Below are 21,477 nucleotides of genomic sequence, written 5' to 3' on the forward strand. Positions count from 1 at the left end.
ACTGATAGATAAAAACTGCTATTTATTGTGCAAGACAAGCCAAAGACATTCAGGATACGCTGCTAAGCAGATTTATTTTTGTAGCATTATGTCTTTCCTCTCTTTTTCTGGGTAAGCACTTTGCTGTGAGGGTATATACTGGTTTGCTTACGTCTGTGGACTACTGCCTGGCAAGAAATTCCCTCTGTCATGCAGACTGAGATGTTAACATATTCTTAAGAAAAGAGAAGAAGCTTATCTGGAAAGCAAACACAAGTTCCACTTTTGACCATTTCCAGAAGCAGCCACTCACTTTCAAAACATTCTATCAGATTTCTCATGTGGTTAAATGTATTTAAACAGCTACAAATAACCTACTCTCTACCTACAGACCTAAATTGTTAAACATTACAGGAAGTCCTGTTGAAGTGCTCTAGCCAGACAGGATTTACTTTGCTGTCTAAAATTGATTTGGTCTTAAAGCAAAAAACACAACAAATTAGCATTACATTCAAACTAGATATATAGGAATGATCATTTTATAATTAACAAATTATTTGATTATGCTTTTTTACTATAAATAAACAGCTTGTAGGATGGAATTGTCAATATTTTAATAGAACCATTTAATTAATAAATGTAAAGACTAAAGTATGATGCACCAATACTTGCTTCTCAGATATACACTGCATGTATAGATGTGTTATTATCATGTCTCAATATGTACATAGGATATTGTGCACAGAATAACAGAAAAGGTCAATTATTATTCATGAATGTACACCCCATTGTTTATTTCATTTATAGTTATTAACACAATCCACCTATTCTATATACCTCACATGGATATTATTTCAGTTTTATATTACATATTCTAGGGGTGGGTGGTACAACCAAAATTCTATTACAGAGTATGAAAAACTGTTTTTCATTATCTCTTTATCAAGTTTTTCTCTCTTTTTATTAAGACCTTTTTAATTATAGTAGGGACACACAATATCTGATCTTTCCCAACTTTTTGAAACTCCTTTTTGACTCCTTTCTGTTTGTGTTTTTGAGAAGTGTTATTTTGAGTCAAGTTTGAGATTTTTATTCCCTGTGCTTTCAATTATTTAGGTAACACAGCAGCCCCTGAAACATTTCTCATGTGGAAAACAACAGGAAACAGTGGGGGATGCTTGGTAGCAAAAGTTTTAATAAAGCAGATACTAAATTATTATCTATATGATTAGTGTCTATAAGTCAATCTTTTTTTGTATATTCTGATCAATATATCAAACAACACTAAGCCTTTTTGGTATAATTTATATAACTTGTGTATTTTATTTTAATTTTTCTTGTGGTAGTAGTGGCCCTATGTGAATCAGACATGAAACAAGACATGTATTAGGACCTAGAGGGAGCTGTTATTCTGCAGAGCTATAGTAGTGACTTGCTGTTTAACTTACTGAGGGATGTTGTAATACAATGCACTGCCACTTTATTGACTTAATATAGTGTGCTGCTCATTTTGTGTTCCTATACAACCACTGTATCAACAATATTGGTGCTGGAGCACATGGTATCAGGCACTTTTTCCAGAACTGCAGGTGCTCAGAGCTCAGAACTCTGGGCACATAAACAGTATGCAAAATGCCTGCTTGCCGTTTTTAAAAGGCACCTTTTTGACAGCAAAAACACATTCGGTGTGATATGATAAGGGTTTAAGTTGAGCTGAATGACAGATCATTTCAGATTGGACAAGAGCAATGGAGGAATAACCGCCTAGCTGCAACTTTCTGAGTTTAGCGGAGTCAAGCACAGCACTCAAACTATTATGGTTTATCTCTCATATCACTGTAGCTACAATCAACAAGGTCACATTTGTATTTGCTAAAATCTATATAGAACCTAACTGACACCCACATAAAGAATAAACTGATCCCCCATTGTGCATAACCTTCAAAGTACTGCAGATTTTTTTTTAATAATCTCGATTGCTCATTCAGGTTTTTTCCTTACATGCTAAACACACAGCATATGCATGCCATATGCTTAATCGATGATCAATAAGATGAATAGATTTAAAGGATCATGGACAATTATTAGACTCACTTATTCAAGGGCAGTTGGAAAACCAACTACGTTGTCGGCTTGCCTCTGGTCTTATCTGGACAAAAAAAAAGTTGCAAATGAACACACCAAATGAAGAGTGTTCTGCACCTGCAAAAGGACATGCTTTTCCACACCTGTGGAGGGCAGTAATCTGTTTCTGTTTTTTTTTTCATTCAACAAAGGAAAAGAAAATTAAATGAACACAAAGCATTTAGTACCATTAACATAGTAATAACCAGTTTCCACTAAGTGGTACTGTATGCTTTTATGGCTGTTTCCACTGTCTTTTTGGGTAACCTTTCGAAAGGATACCTAGCACACTTATGGCTCGTTTCTACTGACTGGTACAGTATGGTACTGTTCGGGTCGGTACGGGTCACCTTTATCAGGCTTGCGTTTCCACTATAAAGGGTACCCTTTTGGTGGGCGTGGTGTAAGACAAAGTTTCAGTCGCATCATTCTCGCTCGAGGAAATGTCTACAGTAAAGCTGCACAGGTCGTTCACAAATCATATTAAACGAACTTCTCACAAAACAGATGCATTACACACATAAATACTTCTGTATAAAGGTTTATTACTAACTTTTCTATAAACAGGAGTTGATTATAACTGCAGATCAATGACAGTACAAAATCGCCTACTGTAACGTTATATAAAATAAATAAATAAATAAATAAATGAACATATATGAACACATACAGCCCCTTACAGTCTCCGATATGTTACCAACTACAGAAAAACTACACACATCGTACATTTCGTCCTTAATTAGGTTCAAAACAACACAAAGTATAGCCTACAGTCAGTGAAAACCTCTCATCTGTGTCTGCAATCTTCAGCAGCACATGTCATGTAGCCTCTGTTAGAGAGTAATTCCATCATTCCCATTTCATGTTATTCCAAAAGGTGATGATAATAATTAAAATATGGCAGTTTGTTCACGTTTGCTGAAGAAATAACGTGCTCCTTTTGTCCCGGCTTTTTTCCACGCTCCACACTCACGTTTGTCCTTTTCTTTCTGAATGTATCATTCTCGCGTTTGTCAGCTTCTCACGGGATCAGGTTTCCAAAGCTTGTCAATAATCAAGCGCGCGTTATTATTATAAAACTGCGAGGCACAGGGTAGATTCTGCTCTACTCCATGGCTGTGTGGCTGTTCATTAGGACGATGATATATGAATATATAATTCCACTGTAATCTCTCGCTGTGTATTTCAAACATAGCGGGTCCTTTGTTTACATTCTGGCTTGTTGTAAGTGAATGACGTATCTCTTTTGTAAACCAATAGCATTCAGCTGCACGTCTAGCTCCGCCTTTTGGTACCCTTTCTTGTGTTTAGGACCCTTTCAAAGGGTCCCGAAAAAGTGGTACGGTACGATTTGGTTCGGTACACCTTTTGACAGTGAAAACGGCCATAAAAGCGTACCAAACTGTACTGTAACACTCAGTGGAAACGTGCCATTAAAGGGTACCAAAGGCGGAGTAAGACGCGCAGGTGAACACTATTGGTTTACAGATATACCTCATTAGCTTGTGCCCAAGCCAGAAGAATAAAAACAAATGAAGCACCGTTTTTAAACGAACAGCTGAGACATTAAACTGTCATAATATGTACACATTTATATATACACACATTATATATATAATTATATTAATGGGCCATGGTCGACCCAAGCTTAAACAAACCTTGTCGCAATCTTGATGAACAGCCACAAAGCCAAAAAGAAGAGCAGAATCTACCCGATGCCTTATTGTTGTTTACAAGGCCATCTCAATCGCGAGCGGTTTCACTTTCTTGGGAGAGAGCTCACGTGCTTGTCTATTTGAAACAACAAACTTCTTGAGCTGATGATGATAATGTATGAAATCCTTTCAGAAACAGACGAACGCGACAGTGACGCGTGAAAAAACAAAGGGCTATATGTTGCATGTTGTTTTAAAAACCCAAATAAGAACCAAATGTGTGATGTATCTTGTTTTTCTGTAGGTAACATATCAGAGACCGAAAGAGTCTATATTTGTTTATATATGTTGCATTTATTTTATATAATTGCAGACGTTACAGTAGGCTATTCTGCATTGGTCTGCAGTTATAATCAAATATTGTTCATAGAGCATCTGTTTTGTGAGAAGTGCTTTTCATATGATATGCGAACGACCCGTATAGCTTTACTTTTCCCAGAGCGAGAATGACCTCAACTGAAACTTTCTGTTGTACACCACGCCCACTAAAAGTGTACCATTGGTATCCTTTTGGCAGTGGAAACAAGCCTGATAAATTTGACCCATACCGACCCGTACCATACCACTCAGTGGAAATGGGCCATAATTGTCACTCACCACAGTTGCTTGTGTAAATATCTCTGATAATCTAATAATCAATTTACTTGCAAATATTTGAGAAATTACAGTCGGCTTCTTTGTGTTCCTTGTTCTCAGTCTCAGATTCGTTACTGAATAACCAATCAGAGCGCTATGTTCTTCATGGTGAATTGGGCCAACTCAATCCAGCAATAATCCAACAGAAGGTTATGTGTTGACCACACTAAACAAACTAGCCAAATAGACTCTAATTGACGGAGCACAAACGACTGACTGTCAGCTTGGTGTGTCCCACAACATGTAGTGTAGATCAGAGCAGTTATAAAAACTGCTACTCTCAATTTTGTTTTTTATTGTTCATATGTAAATCATATGAACTGATTTTTTATTATTAGGAAAAGCCTAAAAATACATTGGCCCATGAATCCTTCCATCACAAAAATAAGAATCAAGAAAGTTGTTAAAAGAGATAAAAAAGCAGGTGTGAAACGGAATGTCTCCTTTGCATCCAGGTTGATCTGATCTGATCTAGAATAAAAAGCACAAATGAGAGGGAGAGAACAACAAGACAAAACCATGAGGCTCTGCAAGTCATCATCTTCTAGTCCAGCAATGAATATACTAAGGATTTACTGCTGGATACAGACAAAATACAACAAAGCCAAGTAAAATAACAAAACTCCACTAACAGACAAGAAGCGCTCCAGAAGGCGAGTAGAGACAAGTCATTTGGTCACAAGATTTCAGCTACAAAGCAACCAAACTTTACACCCACAAGCCACCACTAAGACATCCACTGTCAAAAAAAAAAAAAAAGAAAAATCACACCCTTCCACTTCTAGTCAACATCAAGCATTAATATTTCTAACAAAACACCCAAGCTCTCTTCCAGAAGACTGTAGGAAGCATTTTAGATTATCAGCTTGAAAAATCAAGGAAATCTATCATATGACTGACAAACATACCTCAGGTCATAATACAGTCCATTTCCTGAAACTGCATATTCCAGTAAAGTGCTGCTACAGCACATAGCAGTGCAGTTTGATGTGCAGTGCACAGAATAAGAAGGTTGGGCTCACAACTAAAGTGGATCAGCAGTGATCAAGGAGGGATCAGCTGTAATGACTAAAAGCCAGAGTTAAAGGTCCAGTGGTTCACGTTTTGCTCACGGTTATAAGCAACCTTGTTGAGGTCAGAGGATGAAGGTAAGAAAAAGCAAGTATCTAAACTGCAGGAAAAACTCCAGACTCCTATAGAAATCACATCTCTCTCAAAAAATATATAAACAGCAAGGGCATTATAATTAAAGGGGAGAAAACATCAAAGAACTTGGCTGGTTTCCTAATGCCACTGATTAACTAAAGCACTACCCTGCATGGCCTTTACAGTAGCATATGTTTACATTAGATTTCATTTAGTCATTCATTCATTCATTTTCTTGTCAGCTGAGTACCTTTAATAATCCGGAGTCACCACAGCAGAATGAACCGCCAACTTATCCAGCAAATTTTTACGCAGCGGATGCACTTCCAGCCGCAACCCATCTCTGGGAAAATTTCATTTAATCAAAATGACAAAAATAGTTATTAAATTCAAATGCACAACAGATTACAGCATAAGAATTACTGAAATGTCTTAAGGCCTGTTCACACCAAGGAGAATAACTAAAATGATGGATCAGAATAATGACACATAGGAACAATATCATGGGAATCATACTCAAAACATTTTGTTCCAGCTGATGAAAAACTTTGACAATCAAAATCCAGCCAGCATTAAAGAGCTTGAGCAAAACAAAATTGCAGTATGCACTTAAAAATAAACAGAACACCACTAATAAATGTGTAATTGTTGATGTAAAAAGACCTTCAGTCAGCCCTGACACATTTACTCCTGACACTGTGATTATATTTAAAATACTTTCAACTTTGAATCAGAGTTCAACACTAGAAAATTCTGAACATGCAAGTATGATCACAGTTTTATTAAAGTTACGCAAAAAACTAATTTGCAAATGCTGAAGACACTTCTTTCACATTTTAATGTGAACAACATACTTCTTTTTCATATATATATATATATAGAGAGAGAGAGAGAGAGAGAGAGAGAGAATATGACCGCAATAAAAATCTATTTTTTTGTCCTGGTATACATTTAGTCACCTACTCAAATTGTTCAAAATCTTTTAAGCACTGCATAGTAACATCCGAGCAAATGATAACCAATTAAAGTAGTCACAAAACAGAAAGACCATAATGATGCATCGGATCATCGGGATACTTGAAGCTCGATTGGTGCAAAAGTCACTGGACTAAATGTGCTGCTTACTGTGATCAGACTCCTCTAGTTTCCTCTTATCAATGCATGCTGGGTCTCACCCCACCCTAGACATCTAACGTGGCACTGTGATCCATGACAATGTTTTGACCACACGCACGTGTATTAACCTCTTATGACCTGTCGTATTTTTGGACAAAGGTAGAGCTGTTTTTCAAAACTCTAATAAATAACTCTACAAATAACAAATTCACTGCCATTTCAATAACCCATCTTGCAGATCAAACTATTCGCTATACAGAATGTGTTTACACGATTAGCTATTATTTGAGCGATTAGCTAAATTGCCAATACATGGGAAATTACACTAAAATAGCCTATATGAATTTATAACACGTTATGTATACACGCTGGCCATTGTTAGCTGTGTATTATTGAGATGTCTGAGGCTAAAGGAGTTAGCAGTGGTGGCTAACGGACAGTGTGCACCTCAAACTCTGAAGCTGGGGCTGTTTTAAGAGTCTCAAAACTGACAACTGTCTAATCTTATTCAGATGTTAAAACGGTGTTTTAGTAACTATCAAACAACTAAATAAACTGAGCTGTACAACTATAAATACAACCACAACAAACAACGAACGCTGGTCGGTATTCACCTCCCTGCTGCAACAGGCACAGACACACAGGCATATTGGGTTAAAACCCGTCTCAAACTGTTTACCTTGAAGTCTTTTTCAGTTCCAGGGGTTTAAGCTAAATATTAACTTTCCATAGAGCGAGGTAAAGTTGCATAACCTTGCACACACGCGCACACTGAGGGTTCAAGCCCGACGTCAGCGGTCAGTTTTCACACTAGGGCAGGATTTCAACAGTCCAGTCCATAGAGAGGCTGAATGTATAAAGGCTGTGTATGCGCAGATAGCAAGGCAGTTCCCGCAGCTCCTCCAGCAGTCACTCATTGCCAGCAGAAGACGGGCTATGCTGGACACGACGCATGCGTAGACACGCGCTGCCTGCATGACTTACCAGCTCTCTACCACCCTCTGCTGTAAACAGTAAACTACATGTAAACACAAGCTCTTACCTACGAAATAAATCCATTAAAAACATTAAAGAGTAAAAAAAAAAAAAAAACAGGAACAACAACTAAATGTAACATTTCCTGTGTCAAAACTGAAATGTGTAATACACGTTTATTGTGCATCTTCATGCTTATGGATGGTTGATGTAGGGATGCAATTCAGAAAGGTATCCTTTTCATTTTAAGGAAGCTTAAAAAAGAAAATGTAGCTATTTCATAGCAATTCTTCACAATACACTCCCATAAGCAAAATTAGGTCATAAAGCTTATATTTGAATAACATCACAACATATAAGCTAAGCAAATTCAAGACAGTTCAATGTAATGTATTTGTGTCTACAGCAATAATTTCACAGTTAATGATGAAATATTGTAATGTTTTTTTTAAGTATCCAGGTGTATCTTGTTATTACAGCCAGAACGTTCCACTGTTTTTTGTTTTACGTGACAGAAACCAATGATGTAGATCCATTCTCTTTAACATGTTGTTCAAATAGACTGACCTTGTGAAATGAATAGGTCTGATATTTGAATAAACTCACCATTAGATGGCTGGGTCATTTCCAAAATGTAGATATCCTTTAAAAGTCAGTGACTTGACAGGCAGTTCCGATACATGGATGGTAAAAAGATGTCACACAGCAACTAACTTTTCTGGTTTTCCTTGGTCGTGCTGACGTTGATCTCATTTCATTCTGATGTAGGACACACCTTTCACTCTCCAACAATGCATCACTGACGCAGCTATCCAGCCTATTAGAAGTGCATTACGTGGAGCCTATTATAAGCACAAAAAGAGATTTACTTTCTCTATGTAATGAGGTTAATGTCCACATATTGTAAGGTGTGTCCATAAAAAATCAATGCATCAAAATAAACAAAACACAAAAATAAGGAGAATTCTGTAAAAAAAAAAAAAAAAAGGAATTTATAAAAAATAATTGCTCCAGAACTCAGTCATGACCACTGTTTATGCAGTTTCATCACAATATCTCCATATCTCAGATTTCATATTATGATTAAGTGTTTCTTAAGTGTTGTATAATTTGATGTAAATATTGGTTTAATATGAAATTAAATAACATTTAACTGGAATATAAACAATTAAAAGCTATGTAGAAATATTAATATTTCATAATATTAACATAATAACATAATTTCTTTTTATGTTCAATCAACCTTTCTTATTAGATATGAACAAAATTAATAACATCAAACTGCTTTTACTAATAATAGTATCATACATATCCAGTTACTGCGGACAGCAGAAGATGAAATAAAATAAAAATACAGAATTATAATAAATGAATTGTTACTAAATAAATTGGACCAATAACTACATTATAAAATACATAAAATCTAAACATCTTTTATTCCAACATGATTTTATACACACAAACAAAATGTGTAAACATGAGCTTCATTATAGGTTGTCAGTTTTGACCTCAAAATGTCACTAATTATAATTAATATTTTAATTTGTAATATTTCTAGTTTATTTTTATAGTTTAACTGGCAGCTCAGGTACATTCCTAAACATTTCAAAGTAGCAAACATAAAATGTACAGAAGTATATTACAGACACCTATTGAGGCTTACAGTTCGAAAGCCATACTCCACTCTATGTTGCGAAATAAAGTCAATTGTTCTCAGAGCGAAATTTTTACAACTGTGCTTTCTTAATAAACATTAGATAAACGTAAATATCTTTTACCTCATTTTCGCAATTATACATCCAAATGTGCAGGTGTCGCTGTGCCCGCTGTCCGTATTTACTGGGCATGCGCACATCATTCTTTCTTTTTCCCATTGCAGCGGAGTGTAAACTCCCCAGTTTGGCTCCTGGCTCCGGCTTAGGAGACAGAAAAGTCTACAAAATGGTTAGTACGGCACTGTAATACTTTTACCATTGTGTTCCCTATAGATTCATCGTCTGTTTGCTATCAATACAATATGGTGTGATGGCTGATAATAAAAGGATGGTTCACGATTTTCTCGGAAAGACCGAGTTCAAACGTGGCCTTATGGCTGATTTTAAGCCCTTCCCACATGTTTCAGAGAGAAGCAGGCAGTAGTGAATCTCTGCTGGATTTTGTCTTTTTCGCCTCGTTATAGGCTATCAAAAAGCCCAGTGTACTATTAAACACTTAACGTTAAACGTAGCGTTGTTTAATGCTAACATGCTATAACGTTACCTACAGTGTTAAAGTGGAGGCTTTCTGAACCTTCACTCTCTTCTAACGTCTGTTGTTAATTTAGGCAGAATTTATTTGTGCACGTCTGCATTGTGGGTAACTTTTTAAAATCATGTGTTGTCTTTCAGGGATTCGTTAAAGTAGTGAAGAACAAGTCCTACTTCAAGAGGTACCAGGTGAAGTTCAGGAGAAGGAGAGGTAAATGCAGAATTCTAGTAACTTAATGTAACTTGAAGAAAGTTGTAAGATTGGTTTGATTATTAATTTTCCTTTATTACTTTTGCTTCACAGAGGGAAAAACTGATTATTTTGCCAGAAAGCGCCTGGTCATTCAGGACAAGAACAAGTACAACACACCCAAGTATAGGATGATTGTCCGCTTCTCCAACAGGGACATCGTTTGCCAGGTGGGTTAAGAGCTATTCTTCATTTACATCTTGGCGCGTTGTGTAAATGCTGCAGGATGTACTGAAAAGCTTCAGTACTTCAATGGGTTTAGACATGGTAAATAAAATGTTCGTTTTCTCTCCCTCTTTATTTAAATATCATGTAGGGTTTGAGGTGTTGACAGTCAAATGTGATGTTTTTGTTTTTCAGATTGCCTATGCCAAGATCGAGGGTGACATGATTGTGTGTGCAGCCTACTCCCATGAGCTGCCCAAGTACGGCATCAGTGTGGGTTTGACAAATTATGCTGCTGCCTACTGCACTGGGCTGCTGCTCGCCCGCAGGGTGAGTTTCAATCATGTCTTTAATTTGACTTCACAAATTGTAACCAATTTATTAAGGGTTAATGTATAAATCATGCAGTTTAAAACCATATTTGCCAATGCTGCTGGTAAAATATGAATTCCGATGCATGACTTATTCAGTGCACACATTTTCACAATACTTTTCTGCGCATGTATCAGTTAGCAGTGCATCGTTAAAGCTGTAGCAGCAGTTAAAATAAGGCAGTAGGTTTTGTCTCTGTTGTTGGGTACAATTGATGGATTTGGGGAAAGAAAAAATAAATATACACAAATGCATTTTATTAGGCAAATCTAGTAGAAGTAATTAAAAAGGTAATAATTGACAAAATATTTAATGCTGCCACTAACAGCTAAATTATGACAAACCTGTTGGTGCATTTGAAAAATGAACTTGAAATGAAAGTGCTTCGAGTGGGTTTACCAGCAATATTTTTGTAGTTCACTTTTTTTATATTTTGTTGTGCCACTAGAGATTTAACCACATAATTAAGATTTATGTATTTAATTTTAAGTGGTGGTGAAGTAAATTCAGAATTGGGGTATTTTGTCTTGCTGGTGGTATGATTCAATAACATTATATTGGGACAATGTTGTCTGTACACTCTTCATGGAACTGTCTATCTTGCACAGGTGTTGAGTCCAAAAAATGTATGAAGTGATCTTTCATTCTGACAGTTAAGAATTGTTGAATTTCAGAGAAGATAATTAGTCAGATTGCAGCAATTCTAAATAAGAATGCAGAAAAGGGCAAGTGCAGCATCTGTATGAACAAAGTACTTTTTTCATATTGAAAGTGTTTGAGAAATTTCCCACCTTTTTTTTCTTTTTTTTTTTTAAACCTATTTATTGTTCCGACTCTGAGTTGAACACCCTTAAAAGTGAGTCAAATCACATTTAAAGTAACTATTTAAAAATTTCCAGGCTTAAAGTTATTCAGCAACGTTTGTACTGCTTTCCATGTTCTCGCAGAACTAAACTGAGAACTAAATGTAAGCTGCCACACATACCTTTTAAAAAAATACTTGTAGTTATGAGTTGTTGATGTTGAGATTTACATAACAATGTTACTATAATTTGGTGTCATTTACAGATTCTCTTATGTGATTTTGTGGTTTAGTTATGAGTTGTGGTGTTTTTAATGTTTTTCTTTTGAAGCTCTTCATTACAGACTAAACATTTATTAGACCATGAAGACAATTAAAGTTATAAATGCCTAGGAGGACAACACCATTCAATTATATTAATAGCTGCTCCTACCAGTAAATAATATAAAATGGGAAATAACTTTTTAGCTTGTCAGTCATGTAAATCGTATGAGATCTTTACAGGTGTTGGCATTTCATATTTTGTTTGTTTCCTTGCAAGTAAATGAGCTTGACGTATTGGTAATTGCACTTAAAATGGGGAGGAAAAAATCGCCTGGGGTGTTTTGTGTAATGTTTGCTAATATGGCACCTAATAGAAAAATTGCAAAGGCAAAACTTGCATAAATCTACGGTAATTGAAAGGAAGGCAGAAAGATTAAACTAACTGTTCTCTCTTTTAGCTGTTAAACAAGTTTGGCCTTGACAAGGTGTACGATGGCCAGGTGGAGATCACCGGGGATGAGTTCAATGTGGAGAGTATTGATGGACAGCCAGGAGCTTTCACCTGCTACTTGGACGCAGGCCTGGCCAGAACCACTACTGGCAATAAGGTGTTCGGCGCCCTGAAGGGGGCTGTAGATGGAGGTCTCTCCATTCCTCACAGGTAGATCTACTTGCTTAATGCTTTTTTTTATTTATTTATTATAATTCGGTCTTGATGATGACACCACTTGAAACTGAACAGCTGCTATTTCAGTTGTTCCACTGATGTGATTTTCAAGACGGGACTGATTGCAAGACATGTTTACATGAAAATCATCAAAATTCTGCATGTGCTGCTTGTTAATTGATGAATTTGAAATCTTCTACATCTTATCAATTTTTTTTTAAAGCACCAAGAGGTTCCCAGGGTATGATGTCGAGAGCAAGGAGTTCAATGCAGAGGTCCATCGCAAACACATCCTGGGCCTAAACATCGCAGAGTACATGAGACTCTTGATGGAGGAGGATGAAGAATGTTATAAAAAACAGTTCTCTCGCTTCATCAAAAATGGCGTCACAGCTGATTCCGTAAGTGCTGTTATTGTCTTTCTCCACAGCGTTTCTCATTCCTTTTACTGAAAAGGATACTAACGTTACAACTTTACTGAGTGCATTTTTAAATTTGACTTGTGTTGATCTGAAACCGAGAGCCTTGATACTGGCATGGCAATTAAGAAGTGAATAAATTCTGACCGGGGCGAGGCAGTGGCACAGTAGGTAGCGCTGTCGCCTCACAGCAAGAAGGTCGCTGGTTCGAACCTCGGCTCAGTTGGCGTTTCTGTGTGGAGTTTGCATGTTCTCCCTGCCTTCGCATGGGTTTCCTCCGGGTGCTCCGGTTTCCCCCACAGTCCAAAGACATGCGGTACAGGTGAATTGGGTAGGCTAAATTGTCCGTAGTGTGTGAATGTGTGTGTGGATGATTCCCAGAGATGGGTTGCGGCTGGAAGGGCATCCGCTGTGTAAAAACTTGCTTGATAAGTTGGCGGTTCATTCCGCTGTGGCGACCTGGGATTAATAAAGGGACTAAGCCGACAAGAAAATGAATGAATAAATTCTGACCCTCTTCAGATTTGAATGATTTAATACATGGGGCAACATTTAGAGCAGTGGTGTCACACAGGTCTGCATAGTTTAGCTTTAATCCTACTTAAAGTCCTGGATCACCCCTGAGTCCCAAACTAACAGACTTATCTGAAACCAACGTGTAAGTGTTGGAGGCCAGCAGGTGTGAGGCAGGGCAATCAGTAAGGGCAACCATATGTGAAAGAGTATGGTATGCATTTGTTTGTTTTTACTGCCACAATCAATAAATTGAACCTTTTGGTACAACTGCCACCATTTTAATATGTATAGAAATTTATTTTTTTATTTTATTTTATTTTTTTGCTTTAATGTCATTGTAGTTTTGTATTGTACCTCTTAATTGCTCTATGCATGTTCAAATGCTTGTCTATGTGCTGAAACATAGTTCCTCAAGTAAATGTCCCATCAGCAGAGATGTATAGTAATGAAGTAGAACTACTTCTACTGTACTTACTAAAAGGCTGTATCTTTACTCTACTGGAGTATTTTTTTTTGTGTGTGTATTTTTGCTTCAGTATAATTTCAATGAGTTTGATACTTTTTTACGCCGATAGATGATTTATTTATTTTTTTATGTGCTGCATCGTTTCTTGTTACTTGGTGTCAATTATTGATATTGGTTCAGGAATAGATTATAATCGGTTATTACGTACTAGGGATGCTCATTTCGGTTAATTTTGCTAACCGTCAACCGCCGCTCATTAATCAGTTATTAACGGTTAACTGGTTAGATTACTATTTTATATTAAACAAGTTGACATGTCTGTTTTGTGTCTGACACATTAAATATTGCATTTTAAAATACTGATTTATTTTTAAATGCTAACATATAAATAATAGAACAATACGACAAGAACGACAAGAACAAGCATTTTCACGCACATGCAGTGTTTAGCACAGAAGAACAAAATAAACTAAATAAAATAAATAGAACTGCCCTAAATTATTTACTCTTAAATAGTTTTTATTACAAACGAAAATACTGACTGATTCTTTTTAATAACTGGCATATGCAGTTTTTTTCCAATCATGTGTTTTTCTTCCGTCAAATAAAAATAGCAGACTTCCTCAAATTGCTTTCTCCACGGAAAATATGCATTTATTTAATGCCCCGCTGTTATTATAATCATAAAACCTTTTTACATTTTTAATAGAAATCATTATTTTACAGATTATGTCTTGACATGTGGTTTCATCTCTCTCCCTCGCGGTTCAAGTGCGCGAGCTGCGGTGATGAAAAGACAATGACAACGTGCGCATATGTTGACTTTTTGTAAACAGTTTTGTTGTTTAAATATGATATTACATTAATGTGCATACATGCTTTTATAAGCTGTAAAATAAAAGGTAAAGCCTATTTGTTGCGTTTATTACGCAGATCTAGGTCAACATCATCGCTGGTTAAGCATCAACACGTCTGTATCAAACAGCAATATTCTTCTTCCATTTTGCTTCTTTGGCAAATGTGTCTGTAGGCACGGGTTATACGTTATCGTCCAGCAAGTTAAGTATGCCTTGCAGTTGAAGAAGGGGCTGAAAACAAGGTGCACCTCACTGCCTTTATGTTGACAAGGAAAAAAAGAGGAGAAGAAGCGCGGTCCTTTTATGAAACGACTGAATCAGCTGGGTATCGATTACGCAAAAGTGTTGCTGTCTGTTGTTACAATTGTAATATTCAATAATATTGTGATAATCAAGATTTGTACATTTCATACAGCTCTGGATAACTTAAAACAGCGATTAGACCTTCAGAGCGGTGTTAATGCGTCTTGAAGTAAAGCGAAACGGCTATAAACTCCAGCAAAACAGAGTGATTATATGCAGAGCCATATACCTTTATCTATAAATAAAGTATAACTATAGAAACTGTGTTCATCTTAACTGAAAGCTTCTGCGTGTTTGCTGTCCTCACGCATCGCGCACCTGTCAGTCAGTCAGCGAGTAATCCAAAAGGGTTAAACAGATAGCGCACAGCACTATACGGTTACAGAAAAGTTTGCGCTGTTATAATCCACTTACCTTTTAATACGTTTTGGTGCGATTTATAATCCGCTATTAAAAACAACAACAATGACTGAATGTTTTGAAAGGGTAATGTAGCCGTGGCGGGATGCATTTTGGTCCCCGCCAAGGAAGAGTGAATGTAGCGAAACCATGCTCTTTAAAAGTTCTCTGTAATTGTCTTGACAACACAAACTGCTGCTCTGGGATGAGCCGCGTGCAAAAGATGCCCCTCTTAACGCAAAGGCGCATTCAATCTGCCCCTTATGCAGCCAAGCTAAAAATATATAAAATAATATTTTTAATCGTTTAACTGATAGCATTAATCGGTTACAAACGCACCCTTTCGGTTAACGGTTAATCGATTATTTTGAGCATCCCTATTACGTACTGACGTCATTTATCTTCTATGCGCAATGTTGCATTAGAATACAATGGTGAAGGAGGCGAGGGTGAGGAAAAACAACGCTTTTACTAAAAAGGTAGATAATTGTGCACAATTCAACTGCTTTTGAGTGTGCTGGACAGTCTTTCATTGATAATGAAGGTAGCACAGCACACAAGCCGCTATTTCACTTCTATGGAGAAATGCTGTAAAACATTGGACATTTGACCTGCTGGCGTGTTTGCAAGATAACGTTTCCTCTTGGCTGTTAAAGCGATACTTGTGGATCGTGACACAAGCGTGCCTGTGGTGTGAGTGTTTTCCGCTGTCTATTATGGATTATCTGTGATAACAGCGTATTATGACTTACAGCATATAGACTGTAACCGCGGCTGTTCTTCCTGCCATTGGTGAACAGCGCTTTCATTTCTAAAGCCAAGCACAGCCTTTTTTTGTTGAGCAGATGAAGACAAAAATATATCATAGGGGTGTAAGACCTCACCTGTCAGCGCTCAAAGTGGGATAATATTTACATTAGTTTATTTGCTATAAACGCTCATGCTGTCTTCTGTTCATGTATTGAAGTTTTGTTTGATAAATACATTCAAAAAGTTTTTTTTTTTTTTTTTTTTTTTTTTTTTTTTTTTTTTTTGAGCAGATCAAATTAAGGGTACAGTTCATATATCCTGCTGTGTTAGAACAAAACTATTACAAATTATTTATATATATGTATGTGGGGGGAGTAATACACAAAGGATAAAGAGGCTTTACGGGTGCTGATATTAAATGTCACGGCTTTCAGCCAATCAGATTCGAGAACCAGACGGAACTGTTGGGTGTGTGTGTGTATATGTATGTATATGTATGTATATGTGTGTATATGTATGTATATGTGTGTGTGTATGTATATGTATATATATATATATATATATATATATATATATATATATATATATATATATATATATATATCTATCAGGGCTCGAAATTAACCTTTTTGCTTGGTAGCACCGGTGCTCCTAACTTTAAAAAGTTAGGCGCATCAGCCAAAATTTAGTCGCACTACCAATTATGAGCACCGTTACAAACAGTTTTATACAAACAGATTTATTGTATTTGAAATCAACACTAATCAAACTAACAAGCAAAAAAATAATAATATAAATATGCGTGCGTGAGGAAAATATGTCTCAACGAAATCCCGTGATCACAAGAAAATAGATTTTTATAACATAACTGAGTGACCAAAGCACGGAGCGCTCACCGGCCCTGCACACACTGCTTGAATGAATCTGTTACGATCTGAACGGTATAACGTTAACTGTGCTGTTCTCACAAGTGCTGTCTGATATTGCACTGATGCTTTTGACACATATTGTACCTTATTGTATGCATACGTCATGTTAATAGCCATACCGGTCTTTTCATGAGTAAGTTAGCGATATTAATTTACTCAGTGTAACGTTAAGCCCGTTTGTGATGGTGTACGTGATGTTAAATTTGACATATAGCTGCCCCTTGCACGGCGGAGAGCATCTGGCAATTATATGAAGGATTAAACAGAAGCTCTCGTGCTAGATGTGGCAAACAGTTACCTGAAAACTCCATCCCACAGACTTTTCATAGCGGACTTGAAGCCAACAGAAGTCTTCTACTCTTGGAAAAGTGTAGATGGTGGATTAACATTCAGCACATGATCACTAGTAAGATGTGTCATTATTTGTAACTAGATGGTTTCTAAAACTAAATCTGTCCGCGTTATCTTCAATCTCATCTTTAGCGCTAGTTTTCCGCGGTAGTAGCTCTCTGTCATCCGAAGCCAGAAGGCGCTGACTGAGTGATTGACAGCTGATATTAACCAATCATTCGCGTTCAGTGCTAGAGCAGTGGGCCAATAAGAAGAGCGCGAAGCCGGGGCAAGCATTACGGACTTGGCTTTTACTGCAGCAAGTCGACATGACAACTGTTTAAAACCATTCCTGAGCGCTGCGTTTCCCGTTCCAAGTGCAAACAAAGAGCTTAGAGATGAATTCTGCGTGAATGTCTCCCGAATCCGCGCATGTGGTGAACATTTTGCAGTAAAAACTGGTCGCACACAACAATTTTAAGCACTCTCAGAAATGCTCCCAAAAATATTTTATGGTCGCATAGATAAAATTTCGGGCGCATATGCGACCAAAATGGTCGCAATTTCGAGCCCTGTATATATATATATATATATATATATATATATATATATATATATATATATATATATATATATATATATATATATATATATATATATAAAATTTCATTATTTTATTTATGTATGGAAAGCATAGTCAATGCACCGAGATATCGAATTGAACTGAATCGATGGCATGATAATCGTTACCGAATCAAACCGTGAGACTAGTGTAGATTCATACCCCTACTCATTACAATTACAGACCTTTTTCTTGGTTGCTGCTTGGAGGGTGCCAAAGCGACCAGCGGCTTCTGGTAGAATGTTTAGAACTTCCGTTTACAGCGTTTACAAATGGTAATTTGCAGTCCAAAAATGGGTTTATATAGCATTTTGAGTGGTTTACGGAAAGCTGTTATATCTCAGATGTGATTGAAGCGCGAGAGAAATGTTATCCTAGTTCAAATAAATTGTAAGCCTTGTTTCTTTTCGTTCTGCTTAATCTCTAGCCCCAAAAAAAGATTTTAAATGAACAAAACTGATTTCTTTACACTGCTTTCTTTAATGACTACATTACACAATACTTGTACTTTTTACTTTTCAGTATTTCAGTTATTTTTGAAAAACTTCTTGCAATACTCAAGTACAAAAAATGTTGAATACTTTAGTACTTCCACTTATGTATGGTGCTTAAAGAGCACTTCAACTTCTACTCGAGTCACTTTTTTTTTTTTGAAAGAGCACTTGTACATTTACTTAAATCTGGTTCTCTAGTACTTTATACATCTCTGCCCATCAGTAAGAACCAAATTTAGGTATGCTTTCTTGTTAAAATGAAAGTGACTGGTGCTACATGCGAGCACTCTGGCTTCTGGAATCACAGAACCAACATGTGGGAGATATGAGAACTGCCACTCTGAACAGGTGAATGAAAGTTAGGAAGTGCAAGTTAAGACCTCTCAATGGATTTGAGATTTTGCCGCACCTATTTCGAATGAGCTTGAGTTACAAAAGATGTGATGTGATCATCCCATAGGGCTATATTCTTTTAGCAAGAACGTCAATTGCAATGTTCTGTCATACACAATGCCTATCAAGTAAGGATACCATTGGCATTTGGGGACTTGTGGACTGTGTTGTTTTATAAACATGTCAAGGTAGTTTGGGAGCTGTCTGCTTGAATTTGAGATGTGCGCTGTTGAACTAGCTGACCTGTTGGTCTGTCAGAAATTGACTAATAAGGAGGACAAACTTGAGTGTGGTATGTTTCATGCATGAAAGGCAGGCAAGGTTATAATTGACACACTGACTGAACGGGCATATTGCTTTCAGGTGTTTGATTAGAAGTTTGGAGATGTATAGCAGTAGGTCTGGGGAAACACTGACATGTAAATATCCTTGGCTTTCTAATTAAAGTATCAGTCACCTGTTTTGTCTATTGCATAAAGCCCAGCTGATCAATAACATAAGCTTATAAAGCTTGTGACCATTTTATTGTATTCAGTTATTTGTTTTTATCTTTGTCAGATGGAGGAAATGTACAAAAAGGCCCATGCAGCAATCAGAGAGAACCCAGTGCACGAAAAGAAGCCCAAGCGGGAAGTCAAGAAGAAGAGGTGGGTCTTTCATATGGTTGCTTTGTGTGAAAATCACAGCCTGACAAGGTTGCTTTTGCTTTTTTTTTTTTCTTTAAGTATTTTGATTTGGTCTAATGGATAAACTGACACTTGACATCCACAATTACTGTCCTGCTGCTTGATGATGATACCCTTTCAGACTGAGCAAATTGTAGTTGGTCCTACATTTGCACAGTTGATGCAAGCATATTTCAAGACGGGGCTGAGAGCAGTTTTGGTTAATCGTACATTTAGTGTTAGAAAAACTTTTAGGAGTGGTGGCTTTAAATGGTCTACTATGGAGCTTTTTTTTCTAGAATGAGCAATATATTCTCTGCTAGACTGCAAAAACATTACTGAATTTCAGTTTTGGATTGAGTGAATCAATGATCTAAACTAATGCTGGTCAGGGAAAACATGGTTGGTCTCTCAATAAATAGTCAGTGTAGTGCTATAGCTGGAGGACTTTTCTCTGGGAGGACATTTGTGCTAAATTTGAGTTTCTTTTTGTAGGTGGAACCGTGCCAAGCTCACACTGGCTCAGAGGAAAGACCGTGTTGCCCAGAAGAAGGCCAGTTTCCTTCGGGCACAAGCTGCAGAGGAGGACTAGAGCTCGACCCTGCTTTCCTCTTTGTATTTGTGCAAAAATCATTTGTTCTAATAAATATAAAAGAAAAGATTATTTTGTTTGTCTGATTATTTTTAAAATGGTAAAATAGTTGGTGCAAGAAATTCACAGCCTGTACTTTTCTGTTTGTAATAGAACTGTATCAGGAGACCAGCAGCATTTTAGAATTAAGGAAACTACCAATAACTTAAATCTTTCAGAAAGCTTTACTGCAGTTAACACTTCTCTGAATGAGTGGATTAACACCTTCAAATTTTAAAATTGCAAAAATTATAAAGATCCCTGAGTCCTAACTTGTATAAGGGTGCTAGTTCGATTAGTACAAAATATATTTAATAAAACATGCAAATGTTACCATTTAAAATAAAGCCATTTTGTGCACATCCTGCCTTTTTAAAACCTATGACCTCAATTTGAAGATTGAGCCGTTACAAAACAGCAGCAGTGTAACGGTTTTGACTTAAATTTGTGTCAAGTCTGAAAATGTAATTTATGCAAATAACTTGCAGATCATTTTGAAATTGGAATGTAAAAATAATTTAAAATATAAATGTTGTCTTCTGCAGCCTAGAGCAAGTCTGTTCAAAATTTCTAATGTCAAGGTCCCATTAAGTTGTTTATAAATGGACACATTTATGATGAGAATCAACTTTTCTAAGCTGTTTGGACAGAACTGTGTGTAGGTATAGTGTTATTTTGGATTGATCTAAATGATTCTCTTAATTTTCTGATGTTTAAATATGACTCAAATCCTAGTGCTTTTGAGGCCCACTGCAATGTGGTTTTATACAAATGTGTAAGTTCAAAACATTAAGACCATAAATGTGCCATCTAATTGACATCTAAAACTGCTATCACTACAGCTGCATGATGTCAGAAAATGCTAATATTTGCGTGTGTATGTGTGTACTGTAAAAGGCATTTTTGTGTGACTCGTTTCAGAAAGGTTTGTATAAATACCACAAAATATACAAATACATGAACTTTTTGATTAATGAGCTGTACTTCAGCTTAGTCCGAGTCTGTCACTGACTGCTGTTTATCTGACATAAGCGTGAAAAAGTACACATGCAAGGTGGGTGGAGAGATGCAGCTCATTTGCATTTAAAGCCACAGGCTACAAAACACTGCTACAATGTATTCAAACAACAAAATGGGCAGATTCTGGAGGCTATAATAAATTATCTGATGACTATTTTGAGCTGAAACTTTACAGACATTCTGGAGACACCAAAGGCTTATCTTACATCTTGTAAAAGTTAATATA

The 21,477-nt window shown here is 36.6% G+C and overlaps 2 protein-coding genes across 17 annotated transcripts in view; one reads left to right on the forward strand and one right to left on the reverse strand.

Moving 5' to 3' along the window:
• The window catches only part of evi5b (ecotropic viral integration site 5b), a 75,084-nt gene extending 66,682 nt beyond the window's left edge, over positions 1–8,402 (reverse strand). For 6 of the 16 annotated variants that reach the window (XM_073954156.1, XM_073954162.1, XM_073954145.1 and 3 more), the window contains exon 1: positions 7,396–7,573. Coding sequence is in view for 5 of the 16 variants with exons in the window: in XM_005165960.6 (XP_005166017.3) it covers positions 8,298–8,300 (3 nt within the window). In the remaining 11 variants the exon portion in view is untranslated. Of the gene's footprint in view, positions 1–7,395; positions 7,574–8,297 lie in introns of those variants that run through there. The other 10 variants (XM_005165960.6, XM_073954143.1, XM_073954149.1 and 7 more) reach the window with 2 other exon arrangements.
• Positions 8,403–9,554: 1,152 nt separating this feature from the next.
• rpl5b (ribosomal protein L5b) lies at positions 9,555–20,261 on the forward strand. Its single transcript, NM_001002106.1, is given in 8 exon segments — positions 9,555–9,635; positions 10,079–10,148; positions 10,242–10,357; positions 10,548–10,682; positions 12,249–12,451; positions 12,681–12,858; positions 19,494–19,582; positions 20,096–20,261. Coding segments are annotated over 8 exon segments (891 nt in total). The 5' UTR covers positions 9,555–9,632; the 3' UTR covers positions 20,193–20,261.
• Positions 20,262–21,477: the final 1,216 nt, after the last annotated feature.

This window comes from Danio rerio, chromosome 6 (assembly GCF_049306965.1).
Source record: "Danio rerio strain Tuebingen ecotype United States chromosome 6, GRCz12tu, whole genome shotgun sequence".
Taxonomy (NCBI): domain Eukaryota; kingdom Metazoa; phylum Chordata; class Actinopteri; order Cypriniformes; family Danionidae; genus Danio; species Danio rerio.